This window comes from Gopherus flavomarginatus, chromosome 4 (genome assembly GCF_025201925.1).
Source record: "Gopherus flavomarginatus isolate rGopFla2 chromosome 4, rGopFla2.mat.asm, whole genome shotgun sequence".
In the NCBI taxonomy this organism is placed as follows: domain Eukaryota; kingdom Metazoa; phylum Chordata; order Testudines; family Testudinidae; genus Gopherus; species Gopherus flavomarginatus.
The window spans coordinates 68,195,711-68,211,014 of NC_066620.1; the positions used below are offsets into that span (position 1 = coordinate 68,195,711).

General features: G+C 44.1%; 1 protein-coding gene across 10 annotated transcripts in view; it reads right to left on the minus strand.

Moving 5' to 3' along the window:
- Positions 1–15,304, minus strand: part of LTBP1 (latent transforming growth factor beta binding protein 1) — a 358,939-nt gene that overhangs the window by 160,985 nt on the left and 182,650 nt on the right. For all 10 annotated transcript variants that reach the window (XM_050951316.1, XM_050951315.1, XM_050951321.1 and 7 more), the window contains one exon: positions 13,052–13,123. In XM_050951316.1, coding sequence (XP_050807273.1) covers positions 13,052–13,123 — 72 coding nt within the window. The remainder of the gene's footprint in view (positions 1–13,051; positions 13,124–15,304) is intronic.

The window sequence follows — 15,304 nt, forward strand, 5'->3', positions numbered from 1 at the left end:
ATGGGATTTACTGTAGCAGAGGTATTTAGAGTCACATTTCTCAAACACGTAGTCAATGTTTAATCTACAACCCAACCCTATTTCTGGGGATATATTTATTTGTGTTTGTTTACAAAAACATGAATTCATAGTCAAAACCTACAGATGAATTTAAATCTGTTAAAACACAACAAACAAAAACAACATGCCAACACCAGACAGGACAACGAACAAGACAGCCCTCAATTTAGCTACCATTACCAAAAGGAAAACCTCATACATGAAAATTTTCAGAAGTGATTAGTGATTCTGGGTGCTCAATTTTTTGAGTGCTCATCTTGAGAAACATTAAAAGAGCCTGATTTTCAGAGGGTGGATATTTAGTACATTGTGAAAATCAGGTCACATACTGCACTAGCTTCCAATTTGTGTCTGAATGCAATTCTAAGTATTTGTGATAATTTATGAATTTCTGTGTGATTTGGGCCATCCAGTAACTTAAGACGCTTTTACAATATTTAACAACTACAACAGCAAATAAAAACAATAGTGCAATAATTGGCAACAGTTATCATACAACAGTGTTGGAGATACAGAAGTTATTTTCCATTTTAAACATAGAAAAATACTCTGGTACTGTAGATACCACCATGGTTAATATGGACCTTTTAGTGACGACCACTGAAAAAGAACCTGTTAAAAACAGTTTTGTTAAATTAATGACTAAGCAATGTGATATATTTGCCATAGAACAAGTACTTATAAAATAGTGGCACTCTTTAAAATAATATATATTGAAAGCATACATTTATTAGAACATTGACAGGAATGCAGAGAGGACAGTGGACAAAATCTGCCTACAAATTCCTGTGGTAACCACCCCTGAAATCATTGGGACAAATCCTGAAGTCCGGAACTGTGCATATTATTGTAGAACTTGGTCCATTAATTATTCTGTGCACGCTCATGCATATACTTAACTCTAAATAGATTAAGACCAATGGGACTGTGCATTAGCTTAAAGTTAAGCACATGAGTAAGTGTTTGCAGGACTAGAGCCAGGGCATAATCAACATCCTACTTCACTGAAAAACAACAAATATCCAGGTTATTTTTCCCATTCTTTAAGGTAACATTTTTAAAGAATTCTATTGAGAGAATGCTCTTCTCTTGACAGAAAGAACCCAACCTTTCACCAGCTGTTTTTTTCATTCAATTTCATTTTTTCCAAGAAAGCTATCATAATGACAAAACAATAAATACAATTCTAAATCCAACCAGAAATCAGAGTTGCATGTGTGTTGTAACAAAATATATAAAACTCTAATAAGTTCAGTCTTTTGAGTTTAATGGCAGCTTTGGGGTCTTCACGTGTGTGTATGTAATAAATCATCCCATTGAAAAGATAATTACTGTACCGATGAGGGAAAAAACCTAGTTTGATAGCAATTTTATTGAACTGTTCATATTAATGTGCACACAGATGGTTCTTTGTTATCCTTACACACATTAAAAAGGGTGCTGTTTCATTACATTAGTTCGCTCAGCTGAAAGGACATAATCAGTGTCTGGTTATAAATCATACTAATACTACATAGGCTTTGTAAACAGAGAAGACTTTTGACTGCAAAAACAATGCAGAACAAAATATTAATTATATATGGAAATATATCTCTCTCATAGAACTGGAAGGGATCCCGAAAGGTCATTGAGTCCAGCCCCCTGCCTTCACTAACAGGACCAAGTACTTAGATGATTAGGCCAGAATTTTCAAAGGAAGAGAGGGTTACTCACCCTGTGCAGTAACTGAGGTTCTTCAAGATGTGTTCCCCTGTGGGTGCTCCACTCCAGGTGACAGTGCATCCTGGTGCCGTTGGAGATCTTCAGTAGCAGTGCCTGGCTGGGTGGCGTGCACACTCTAGTTGTCTCGCAGATGTTGGAAAGCTGGTTAGTGCACGCACAGCCCGAACCCCTCAGTACCTTCTCTACCATGGAGTCCTCATGGGAACATGCACAGGGGGACACATCTCGAAGAACCTCAGTTACTGCACTGGGTGAGTAACTCTCTCTTCTTCTTCGAGTGCTGTCCCTGTGGTGCTCCACTTCCGATGACTGTAGAGCAGTACCCCTTAAGGAGGAGGGGACTTGGGAGTGTTGAGTGTAGTAGAGGAGGATAGGGCAGTGAGGCCAAGTAAGGCATCTGCCCTGGAGTCTTGAGTGATAGCATAATGATTAGGAAAGGTATGCTCAGAAGCCCATGTGGCGGCTTTACAGATTTCCGCAATGGGAGTGTTATGGAGGAATGCTACCAGTGTTGCCATGGCTCCAGTGAAGTGGGAACGGTTCCCAGTTTGGGGTTCAATGGCCTGGGCTTGGTAGTATGTGTGAATACAGTTCGATATCCATTTGGAGAGTTGTTGTTTAGATATTGCTGCACCTTTGGATCATTCTGTTGTTGAGACAAACAGTCTGGAGGATTTTCAAAATGGTTTTGTTCTATCTAGGTAGAATGCAATAGCCCTTCTGATGTTAAGAGTGTGTAAAGAAACTTCTTGTAGGGTTTTATGTGGCTTGGAGTAGAATGTGGGAAGGTGTATGGGTGGGTTGAGGTGGAATGCAGATCCCACCTCTGGAAGGATCTTTGGGTGGGGGTGCAGCCAGGGACGGCTCTAGGCATTTTGCCGCCCCAAGCACGGCAGGCAGGCTGCCTTCGGCAGCTTGCCTGCGGGAGGTCCCTGGTCCCACGAATTTGGCGGCAGCCTGCAGGAGGTCTGCAGAAGCCACGGGACCAGTGGACCCTCCACAGGCATGACACCGAAGGCAGTCTGTCTGCTGCCCTCGCGGCCACCGGCAGAGCTTCCCCCGCGGCTTGCCGTCCCCCAAGCATGTGCTTGGCATGCTGGTGCCTGGAGCCGCCTCTGGGCGCAGCATGACCTTATCTTTAAAAAACACAGAGTATATGGTGGATAGGCCATCAAAGCGCTAATTTTGCTGACCCTTCTAGCAATTGCGATGAGGAAAGCTACTTTCATCAACATGTACAGTAATGAGCAAGTAGCTAGGGGTTTCCAGGGGGTTCTCAAGAGTCCACGGAGGACTAAGTTCAGATCCCAGGTGGGGTAGCAGGATGTGTTTCAGGGCAGAGGTTGTGAAGTCCTGCAAGGAAACATTTTGCGAGCAGGTGTGAAAACACTGAGAGTCCGTCGCGAAAGATGTTAATTGCTGTAAGATGAACTTTGAGAAAACAATGATAATCCTGAGTTCTTGAGCTCTACTAGGCAATCTAGCACCACAGAAAGAGGCAAGCTGTTGGGGTAAGTTGTCTGTCCGAGAACCATGTGGAAAAATGTTTCCATTTTTGCAGCTAGGTGTTACATGTGGAGGCACGTCTGCTGTTCAATAACACATGCTTGACTTGCTCTGAACCGGTTAGCTTGTGTAAACGGAACCACGGAGCATCCAAGCTTTTCCAGTTGTGGATGGAGGATCCAACCCTTGTCCTGTAGCAGGAGGTCTGGTCTCATCGGAAGAGACCACGGGGGACAGACTGACATGTGTAGCAGGTATGAGTACCAGGTCTCTCTGGGCCATGCTGGTGCAATAAGTATGACTGGCATTGTCGTCCCTGATTTTGTGTAGGACTCAGGGAATGCGTCCATGAGTGTTGCTTTCCCAAAGGGATCTGGATCTGATCCCCACCCTGGAGCAAAATAGAGGGCATTTGTGGTTTTTCATTGTGGCGAACAGGTCTATGGATGGGGTCCCCCAGAAGTGGAAGATACGTTGTAAGTCCATGGGGTTCAATTTCCATTTGTGATTCAATGGAAAATGTCTGCTTAGTGTGTTTGCCATGATGTTTTGGCATCCCAGAAGGTTGGAAGCTACGATGTCAATCTGGTGTCGGATACACCAATTTCAACGTTTCATGGCCTCAGTGCATAAAGAATGCGGACCAGGCACCAACCCTGCCTGTTGATGTAGAACATGCACGTGACATTGTCCGTCATTACCCAAACTGTTTGATTTCCTATGACAGGTAGGAAGTGAAGGCAAGCATTCCTTACTGCTGTGAGTTCTAGTAAGTTTATGTGAAGGTGTCTCTCGAATAGTGACCACCTGCCTTGTGTTTGTGTGAGCCCCTCATGCCAAGAGGGAGGCGTCTGTCATGATCATGACTGATGATGTCTTTTGTTGAAATAGGATGCCTGCGCATAGGTTTTCTGAGGTGGTCCACCACCGGAAGGATTGTAAGACCTGGCGAGGTGGCATGACGCGTTTGTGTAGACTGTGTCTAGTGGGTTTATACACTGAGTTCAACCAGCCTCGGAGGCATCACGTGTGTAATCTGGCATGCTTGACTACAAATGCGGTGGTGGCCATGTGTCCCAACAGCTGTAAATAGATCTTGGCTTCGCCTAGTGGGCATAGGAAAACGTTGTGTATTAGGTGTTTTACGGTTAAGTAAAGTATGTGTCTTGTAGGTCGAGGGATGAAAAACAGTCCCTTTGTTCCAGTGCTGGTATTACGGTGCCTAGAGTGACCATCTTGAATTTCTGAGAGTGTAAGAATTTGTTGAGTTTTCTGAGGTCTAATATTGGGCTTCACCCTCCATTTTTCTTTTGTGTCGGAAAGTAGTGGGAATAGAATCCCCTCCTTCTGTGATGAGTGGAAACTGGTTCCAGGGCTCCTAGCAGGAGGTGGTGTACCTCCTGCCTTAGAAGGTGCTGTGGGAGGGATCCCTGAAGAGGGACAGGATGGTGGGTTTGGTAGGGAGGCGGGTAGTGAATGGGATGGAGTAGCCCAATAAGATTATCTGTAAAACCTAGCGGTCTTGCGTGATCAGCTCCCACGCATGATGGAAATGGTGTAGGCAGTGGTCAAATGGGCACTCTATGGTAAGATGGGAAGGTCATTCAAACCCTCGACCAAAGCTTCAAAACTGTGGCTTTGAGGTCGTTGGTTGAGGTGCCAAGGGTTGTTGGTGTGATTGTCGGCGTCAACGTGGCCTGTTTGTCTGTCCGCCTCATAGGGTCTGGAGTGAGGTCGGGTATAGGGAGATTCCCTGGGGTGCTGGTAGAGCTGGAACCTCTTCCTCTTTTGAGGTGGTATATATATGCCCAGTGTTCATAGCATGGTGTGCGAGTCCTTCACAGTGTGAAGGGTCTCGTCTGTTTTGGCAGAGAACAGCTTGTCTTTGTTGAAAGGTAGATCGTCTACCTTCATCTGGAGGCTCTTCTCATTATGATTGCTGTGGCAGTAGTGAGGGCTGCCTTATTAGCCATGTCTAGGGCTGCCTGCAGCGCCATTCTAGATATTAGCTTTCCTTTGATAGCACAGTTCTGAGCTCGGTTCTTTTGCCCTACGGGAGGTTAGCACAGAATTCGAACAGTTTCCTGTAATTTAGCTAAAAAGGCGCTGTAATTCACAATACAGAACTGCAGAGTCCATGATGCGTACACCTTACTGCCTAGTAGGTCTAGATGTTTGTGCTCTTTATCCTGTGGCATGGCCTGATTTTGGGATTGTCTGGCTCTGTGATTTGCTGCATCCACAACCAAAGAATTGGGCTGTGGGTGTGAAAAAAGAAAGTTCATGCCCTTTGAGGTACGAAATATTTTCTGTCAGCCATCTTGCATGCCGGAGGTGCAGAGGCAGATGTTTTCCATATTGCCTCTGCTGGTTTGAGAATTGCCTCGTTAATTGGGACAGCGATTTTAGAAGTAGAGGAAGGTTGGAGTATCTTCAATAGTTTGTGCTGATTCTCCTGAACCTCCTCTTGGGGGACATACTGGCTAGTAGCAATTCATTTAAATAAGTCCTGGAATTGCTTAAGGTCATCAGCTGTCGTGGGCGGAGGTGGCATTATCACCTTGTGCGGAGAGGAAGAAGGATTGTGTACAGGGGGGCAGATCCTCTGTCTCCATCTCAACCTCAGGGGTCATGGAAGTAGCAGGTGTGGGCGATGTGGGTGAAGAGCATACATCTCCCCTTTGTGCAAGGAGGTCCCAGAATAATGTAACCTATATACTACCCATGGTTTCCAAGGTGGCCATTGGATTGGGAAGGGCATGGGGGTACATCCATAATTGTCCATACCGCTGGCAGAACACCTGAGTGTGGCGGTCCTTAGGTATGAGCTGTTCCCCATCTTCCCTTCTAGAGTATGGGGGAGATTGGTGGGGAGAGAAGATATCTTCACCCTGGTTATCATTGTCCGAATCTGTGAAGGTGGACAATGCCATAGGGGAGGTTGGTTGGGTACCAAAAGGTGATCCTTCGGTGCTGAGTATAGGACAGTGTGGTACCGAGGAAACAGTAATGTCAGGTATTGTGGTTGTGCTGGTATCAGTGCTGAGGTGAAGTGGCGACCACTTGATTTATGCATTGATTTCATCTGTGCCAAATGGTGCTTTGCAGTGCCATTCACAGGTGCTGCATGCAAAGTCAGTGCTGTGGGCATTGGCAGTGACGAAGCTGCCGCCAGTGCCGGGGGTGGTTGCATGATCCGTGCCGCATCAATCAACGTTGCCATCGTGCTCAGTGCCGTGGAGGAGACTTAAGAGGGTTTGTGTCTCAACTCCTTGGGCTGAAGGGGGTCAGGCTGTGCACACACTGACCAGCGTTCCCACAGCCGCGAGACAGCTAGGGTACGCACAGAGCCTAGCCAGGCACTGCTACTGAGGATCTCCGATCAATGGCACCAGGACGCACCATCACCTGGAGTGGAGCACCCACAGGGACAGTGTGCGAAGTAGTAGTGAGAGTTGGGTATTCTCTGGGACAAAAGTGCACTCCCTCTTGGCTGCCCTGAACATGATACCAATTTTCAGAGAGCTGTTTGGCTGTAGAAAGGGCTCTGAAAATATATTTCCAGCATTGTTCACTCTGGCAAAGTGTTGGTCCCTTCTACCATGTATGACACATGGGCACTAACATTTTCAGAAAGGGGTAGTCCCAAAAAGTCTCCTCGTTTGGTGACAGAGTGCTGGGAATCAGCAACTGAACCAGTTAGGCCACAAGGAGGAACTGATTAAAAAATTCTTGATTACCAGTTCAGATTGGGGCCAGGTAGCTAATGAGCTAATTAGCCCATTAACAAGGAGACCAGATAAAAGCACACACCTCATCCCTTGGGAGACAAAGTAGTTAAACGGAATGACTGTGTAAATAGTATGATAGCATAAGAATGTAAGAGGTGGAGTGATGAAGCACTGTAAATAAACTACAGAGTGTATGTACATTGGGAAGGTCTCTGAGCAGCCTGTGGGAGAGCAAAGAAAATGGGAGCAGTGGATGCCTGTCACACAACGGGGCTTTTCTGGGACCCTACGTTTTTCTATGTAGATGGAGAACTTGATGGGGGAAGCTGCTGGAAAGATTTAGTAGGCTCGGGGAGGGAGGAGACACTACAATGGCTGGTTGAACAGGAGGAGGAAATGCAGAAGACCTGGCAGATCTTCTAGAATTCCCACCACTTGAAGAGACAATCCTTGCTCACCTGGCAGGGTGAGCAACAAAAAAGCCTGCAGATAATTTATAAGGGAGCAAGCCCAGGTGCAGTAGCAACAACTACTACAAAAAAGTGTGGTGAGTCCTGCAGCAGGGATCGGCAATAGGGCGCAAGGCAACAGGAAGGCCTCTGCAAGAAGGGCTAGGTGGAAGACCTCAGCAGAGGCAACCCTGCCCAAGGTAGGACCCTTACCGCCATAGGGGCAGGAACAATAGGCGTAGGCCATCTAACCAGTTCTCAAACCAGGGCCAGGGCCCGACTAAGCCACAGTCAGGATCCAAACAAGGGTTTTGAGGGGACACCCAAGCCAGCATGCCAGACTATACCAGATCCTTTCCCCTGCTTTCTGAACTGTCTATCCCACTTCTACCCTGCATAGTCCCGTATAACATCAAACCATAAGCTACTCCTTGTCCAGAAGGTGCAATCACTCCTTGCCTTAGGGGCAGTGGAGGAGGTTCCTCAGGAGCTATGAGGCTAGCCTGCAGACCTTCCAGGACAGACTTCAAGGTCAGTGCATGGCAGTGTTGACCGACAAAACCACTGCCATGTTTTACATAAACAAACAGGGCAGAGCCCATTACTCCCCACTCTCTCGGGAAGCTCTCCAGCTTTGGGATTTCTCTATAGCCCACTCTATTCACCTGGATGTGTCCTATCTCCCAGGCCTGCAGAATGAGATTGCAGACCATATCAGCAGGTCGCTTCTCAACCACAAGTGGTCAGTCTGTCCAGACGTCTTACATTCTGTCTTTCAAAGGTGGGACTTTCCCCAGGTGGACCAATTTGCCACCAGGAGCAACAGGAAACATCCAATGTTCTGCTCCATCTCTCCAACAGTCTGGACTCCATCTCTGAGTTCCTGCTACCTTGGGGTGGGGGACCACCTCATGTATGCCTTCCCGCCGGTCCCACTTGTTCACAAGGTGCTGCTCAAGGTCCGCAGAGACAAAGCAGATGTGATCATGCTGGCCCCAGCATGGCCACACAACACTGATACTCCATGCTTCTGGAGATGTTGGTGGACACTCTGATAGCACTGCAGCTTTACCCAGATCTGATCATACAGGACCTCCTTCATCCAGACCTCCAATCCCTTCATCTCATGGCATGGAAGCTTCATGGTTAAACCCAATGCTCGGATTCGGTGAAGGAGGTGTTGCTTGGCAGCAGAAAACCTTCCACCAGCTAAGAAGGTTCTCGTGTGAGTGTGACCAGCATTGTACATTTTCACTTCAGACATATACACTACTCATCCCGGAACACCTACTACATCTGAAACAGCAAGGGTTGTCAGGATCATACATCAGGATACACCTTGCGGCCATCTCGGTGTTTCACCCAGGAGAGTCAGGGCGCTTTGCATTCACCAACTCCATGGTGGACCATTTCCTAATGGGTTTGGAAAGACTATACCCACATCCTTGACTACCTGCACCTGCTTGGGATCTCAAACTGGTCCTCCCCAGACTAAGGGGAGCCCCATCTGAACCACTGGCTACGTGCTCCCTTCTCTGTCTCTCATGGAAGGTAGTGTTCCTGGTTGCCATCACTTCAGCCTGAAGGATGTCGAAGTTAAAATCACTAACCTCTGACCCCCGCCACCCTCAGTCTCCTATAAGGACAAGGTACAGCCCAGGCCTCACCCAGCGTTCCTGCACAAGGTGGTATCACAATTCCACATCGGACAAGACATTTTTTTACCAGTCTTCTATCAAGCCACATGCCAATGCGTGGGAGCAGAGACTTCATTCACTAGACGTCTGGAGAACGCAAGCGTTCTACACTGAGCACACAAAACTTCTCAGGAAATCGAACCAACTATTCATACCTGTGGCAGACCGGATGAAAGGGCTTACGGTCTCCTCATAGCGCATTTTGTTATGGATCACGGACTGCAGCCATACTTGCTATGACCTCGCCAAGGTTCCAGCTCCGCCTATTATAGCGCACTTGATGCAGGCTCAAGCCTCATCCATCACTTTCCCAGCCTAGATGCCCATCCAGAAAATCTGCAGAGCGGCGACCTGATTGCCCGTGAACACATTTACTACCCACTATGCCATCACACATTTACTACCCACTATGCCAGAAAGGACGCAGCTTTTGGCAGGGCAGTTCTCCAGTCAGTGGTTCCTTAACTCCGACCCCACACCCAAGGGAGAGCTTGGGAGTCACCTGATCGGAATTGACATGAACAAGTACTCAAAGAAGAAAAAATGGTTACTCACCTTCTTGTAACTGTTGTTCTTTGAGATGTGTTGTACACATCCATTCCAATGTCCACCCTCCTTCCCCTCTGTCACAGTAGCTGGCAAGAAGGAACTGAAGGGAGGTCGGGTCGGCAGGGTCATATATTGAGTGCCATGAGGGCGCCACTCCAGGGTGCTCCCTATCTGACCCAAGAGTAGCTGCTAATGGAAAAGTTTCCGATGACCATGCACGCAGCACATGCACACCTGACTGGAATGGATGTGAACACCACATCTTGAAGAACAATAGTTACAGGAAGGTGAGGAACTGTTTTTTTCCTGTTCAGGAAAATGACCTCAATCTCCTAAAATTCCTGTGTGCGTCTTTTGATACCAATTATCCCGTTTCCTCTCCCCTCAACCTCTCTTCCCTCAAAGTGTTTCCTGACAACTTCTTATGTCCATGGCAATGAAACCACTCATGGATGGCCCTTATGCCCACAGGCCAACACCATGTTCTAGGATCTATAGTTTACCCTTCCTTTTCCTCTTCCTTCCCTACTCATTCTTCTCCAATGAGTTCCACAACTCACAACTGCTCTTCTCTCTTTGTGCTTCTTTCCCTGTTCCATTGCATGGCACCACACCTGCAAGATGATGCCCTACATCTACATCCTTTTCCTGCCCTTTTGTTCACCATTCCAAAGGCAATAGGATCAACTGTGAAAATGCCTTTTATGCACAGCCAACAAAAGACTTAACTTTTCAGATGCCCAAACTGCCCATTTTGATCATGCAAAATTTTAGAAATTGAAGGTAGCTAGATCGAAAAGCTTCCAACTTTCAACATAAGTCACTGTATGTGTGTGTATTGTGCAAAATGAGAGGGAGGGATGTTCTGTCTAGTTTCGCTGACTACCACTGAGTTGCTGCAGAGAATTCCTTCTTGGGTGCTGGCTGGTGACTCTTGCCCACATGCTCAGGGTTTAGCTGATCGCCATATTTGGGGTCGGGAAGGAATTTTCCTCCAGGGCGGATTGGCAGGTGCCCTGGAGATTTTTCGCCTTCCCCTGCAGCATGGGGCACGGGTCGCTTGCTGGTGGTTTCTCTGCAGCTTGAGGTCTTCAAACCATTTTTGAGGATTTCAATAACTCGGTCCTGGGATAGGGGTTGTTATAAAATTGGATGGGTGGGGTTCTGTGGCCTGCCTTGTGCGGGAGGTCGGACTAGATGATCAGATTGGTCCCTTCTGACCTATGAGTCTATGAGTCTAAAGAAAAAACCCAAATCCATTTTAAATTGACCGTTTCTGCAAAACAGTTTGTTTCGAGTGAGAACATCATTATGAGTTGATATTCTCTACCTGAAGAATGTCTTAACAGAGACTTACTTAAGGAGGGTAGTTAACTTGTTCTTGTAACATACATTAAGCAAGCAATTGCTCTGATTGTGCTGAGGAATTATTCTACCTTCACTTTTACACCAACGTAACTAGGGTCTTACCAAATTCATGGTCCATTTTGGTCAATTTCATGGTCATGGGATTTTAAAAATCGTAAATCTCAAGATTTTAGCTATTTAAATCTGAAATTTTGCAGTATTGTAATAGTAGGGGTCTTGAGCCAAAAAAGAGTTGGGGACGGGTCACAAGGTTATTGGGGGAGGGGGTTGTGGTACTGCTACTCTTACTTCTGCGCTGCTGCTGGCGGGTGGCTGCCTTCAGAGCTGGGCACCCAGCCAACAGCCGCCGCTCTCCAGCCATCCAGCTCTGAAGGCAGCGCAGAAGTACGAGCGACAATACTGCAAACTCTCCTAAAAAAACCTTGTGATCCCCTGCAACTCCCTTTTGAGTAAGCACCTCCAATTTGAGAAACGTTGGTCTCTCCCATGAAATTTGTATTGTATACGATAAAAACACACAGAAGACCAGAATTTACAGAATTTCATATCCATGAATTTGATAGGGCCCTAAATATAACACAGGAATAACTGTATTAAAGTCAGTGGAGTTACAAATGTAAAACAGGTATAAATGAGATCAGACTCATGGATATTACTTGTCAACAGTATAATGATACCAAGTTTTGGTTACCTACTAAGCACAAATTAAAAAACCTTCATATTGACAGCGTGTAATTATTTGTCAGTGGACAGAAGAAACGTATACTGTACTGTGACTTAAATAACAAATTCTTGGGCAAAAAATAAAGCTTGTTTAATCTGAAGTTAAGGTTGAAAGAACCTCCAGGAAAGGATCAGGAAAAGCTCAAGAACAAAAATCCTGTATGAGAATGTTACAGTTTTCTCAGAAAAAAGCAAATACTGGAAAACCTAGAAATCAAAGTGACGATTCTATTAAAAATATCAAATTAGGAAATGGAAAACATTCAATTAAGGTCAAATTATTTAATAACTTTCCAGTTTGAATGTACTTATCTGCCTTATTAAAGGCTTGATCATGAATCCCAGGGCATGGTTGAGCACATGGAGCCCTGCAGGAATGTGCTAAGCTACCTGCAGAGTAGTGCTCAATTCAAAGCCTGTCCATGTGGCAGAGGAGAGGCCTCCATAGGGTGATAGTTCATAAGCTACAAAGGAGTACATGGCTATACAGAAGTATAGAAAGGGAGCTTCTGTCTGAGGTCACGTGTCTGCTTGCTGTGGTGGTGACACCTATTGGCTGAGCTGCCCAGTCTTAGCTCAGCACAGCAGCCTGTGTTTGGGGGCCATTGCTCTTGTAGTAAAGCTTCTGGGTTTCTGTGGAGTCTCGCCTTGTGCCACTGTCAGGATTTCCCTCAATGCCAATTATGGCTTTTAGAAAGCTATCCTATATTACCATTTCTGTCTAATTTGGTTTCTATTTATATTTTCTGTTGATTATGTTTGTGTGTACAGTATGTACACAAACACTTAAGAGCTGTTTGAATGATGGGACCTGATTCTCCTCTCACATCAGCGTAAATCAGGAGTAACTAGGGAAAGGAATCCTTTGCTCTCCTCTTCCCTCATACTTTTCTACAGATGCTACTGCAGCCTCAGGAAAGGTAGACTTAACATCCTTCAGCAACATAAAAAGTCTGAGCCTGATACTTTTCATAAAAAAGCAACCAAAATAAAATTTTATGAAACCATCTTTATGTGTCAGAAAAGACCAGTAAGGATACAAATAGCTGTTTACTTTTCAGTAAGTTATGCTAAACAGCTGCCAATATTTTGGACTCAGTTACACTAGTTTCTCCCAAGCACAATCAATAAACCAAATTAATCCACGTAACTCCACTGCAATCAATGGAACAAGGCCTGGGATTATTAATTTAGCCCAAAAGATTTACTCAAAACAAATGAATTTAATTGTTGACAAATATCTTACCTTGACAAAAGGTAGCATTAATCCTCTTGTAACCTTGGGGGCATTCCACCATTTGGGTGTATCCAGGATAAGCTGGGGGGAAAAAAGAAAACTATTGGTTAGTTATTACAATGTATGACACATTTATATGGAGAGCATCACAATCAAATTATTATACAATTGTATCGAAAAAATTTACATTTACATTTTTAAGGATGCAGAGTAAAGCACTCAAAAGTCAGGAAATGCCAAAATTTAGGTTGTACATGCAATCTGAATACTGTCGCCTTCTGTTTTTGCATGACTACAATTTTTAATTAATCAAATATTGTTTTGCAGATAATACAACATAACATCATGACAGGAATTCTTTGAAATTGCGGCTTGTCTACATGGGAAGTTACTGCAATAAAAAGACAAGGATATAAATCTCAGTGCACCAGCTTCCTACATGGCAATGAACCATAGGGACACTGCTATAGCATGCTAAGCCCCATGCCAGGACTTTCACACTCTGACTTGGCACAGTCCCTTAGGAAACTTTCTGATTCATTCTACTCATTTTCAAAAATGACTGAATCATCCTTGCTGAAAATAAAAATATCACTGTCAGGAAGTGGCCATGCTGGAAAATTTCAGCCTGGAAGACAACTGTTTTAGAAATGTTCAAGCTAGTGAAATCAGAATTAGAATAGGAACCTGAATGCAACCTTAACTATAGCAGTTGTTGCTGTTCCCACTATAATAAATCTGAACATATCTGAGATCCATGGAAAAATATAGGCAGTCAAATATTTTATTTTTATAATAGTGAAACCACAATTACAAGAAAAGAAACAGACTTATGCTTTATCTTTTTAATCTTTTTGAGTTTTAAAAGACTGTCTTTTGTTGGCCATTAATTATTAATTATCTAATGTGAATTATAAAGGATAACACCACAAAATGAATTCACTTTAGCCAAACTAGAAAGTCTTCATCTAATTAATAGTTTTGTTTCTATTTATTGTTTATTTCCACCAAGATATATTATGATATTGATTTTCTAAGTCTCATCCTGAACAATAACATATATTAATTAGTAACAATAATATTATATTAATTGGCACTATGGTAATACCAATTAATAATAATAAGTTGTCTCAGATGCAGCTTCTTTGGATATATTTTGAGCAGAAATAGATAAGTTTCTTCATGGGTTACGGGTTTAAAACATATGCAATTTTGATCTTTAAACTGGCTGCAATTATTCAAATTTAAATGAAAACAATTGGAAATTATATTTGTCACAGTTATGGCTAGATACATCTCCTTCCCCTTCCTGGGTTCTCTGACTGCACCACTTCAGGTGCAAGTATCATGCCTTTATCTATTGCCTTTAAGTATGCTGGGGTGAAATTATATAATTCGCCCACTCTTAGACCAAGCCCTTGCTACTGCACTGTATATATCAACCGTGCTTACCTAGCAGGACCAAGCTAGTCTTGGCACCTGCAGTTATTTCCATTCAGGAGTCTGTGATCACTGGTATATATGGACGAAACAGCCTTCTTAAAACCAAATCATTATTTATTTTAACAGTACAGACTAAGCATTGAGAGAAAAAAGGATTTTCATAGATTCCAAGACCAGAAGGGATCACCTAATCTGACCTGTATAACATAGACCATAGAATTTACCAAAAATAATTCCTAGAGTAGATCTTTTAGAAAAACATCCAATCTTGATTTTAACATGTCAGTGATGGAAAATTTACCATGGCTCCTGGTAAATTATTCCAATGGTTAATTAACCTCACTGTCAACAATTTACACCTTTTTTCCAGTTCGAATGTGTCTAGGTTCAACTTCCACTTATTGAATCATATTATAGCTTTCTCTGCTAAACTGAAGAGCCCACGTATACTTACAGATTTAATGAAGCACCCCTTAACCTTCTTAATGTTAAACTAAATAGATTGAGCTTCTTGAGTTTATCATTATAAATCATGTTTTCTAACCCCTTAATCATTCTCATCTCTCTTCTCAGAACCCTCTCCAATTTATCAACATCCTTACTGAATTGTGGGCATCAAAGCTGGACATAGTATTCCAGCAGTGGTTGCATAATACCAAATACAGAGGTAAAATAACCTCTTCTCTAATCCTACTTGAGATTCCCCTGTGTATGTATCCCAGGATCGTATTAGTTCTTTTGACCACAGCACCACACTGGGAACTCATGTTCAGCTGATTATTTACCACGACCCCCAAAACTTTTTCAGTATCACTGCTT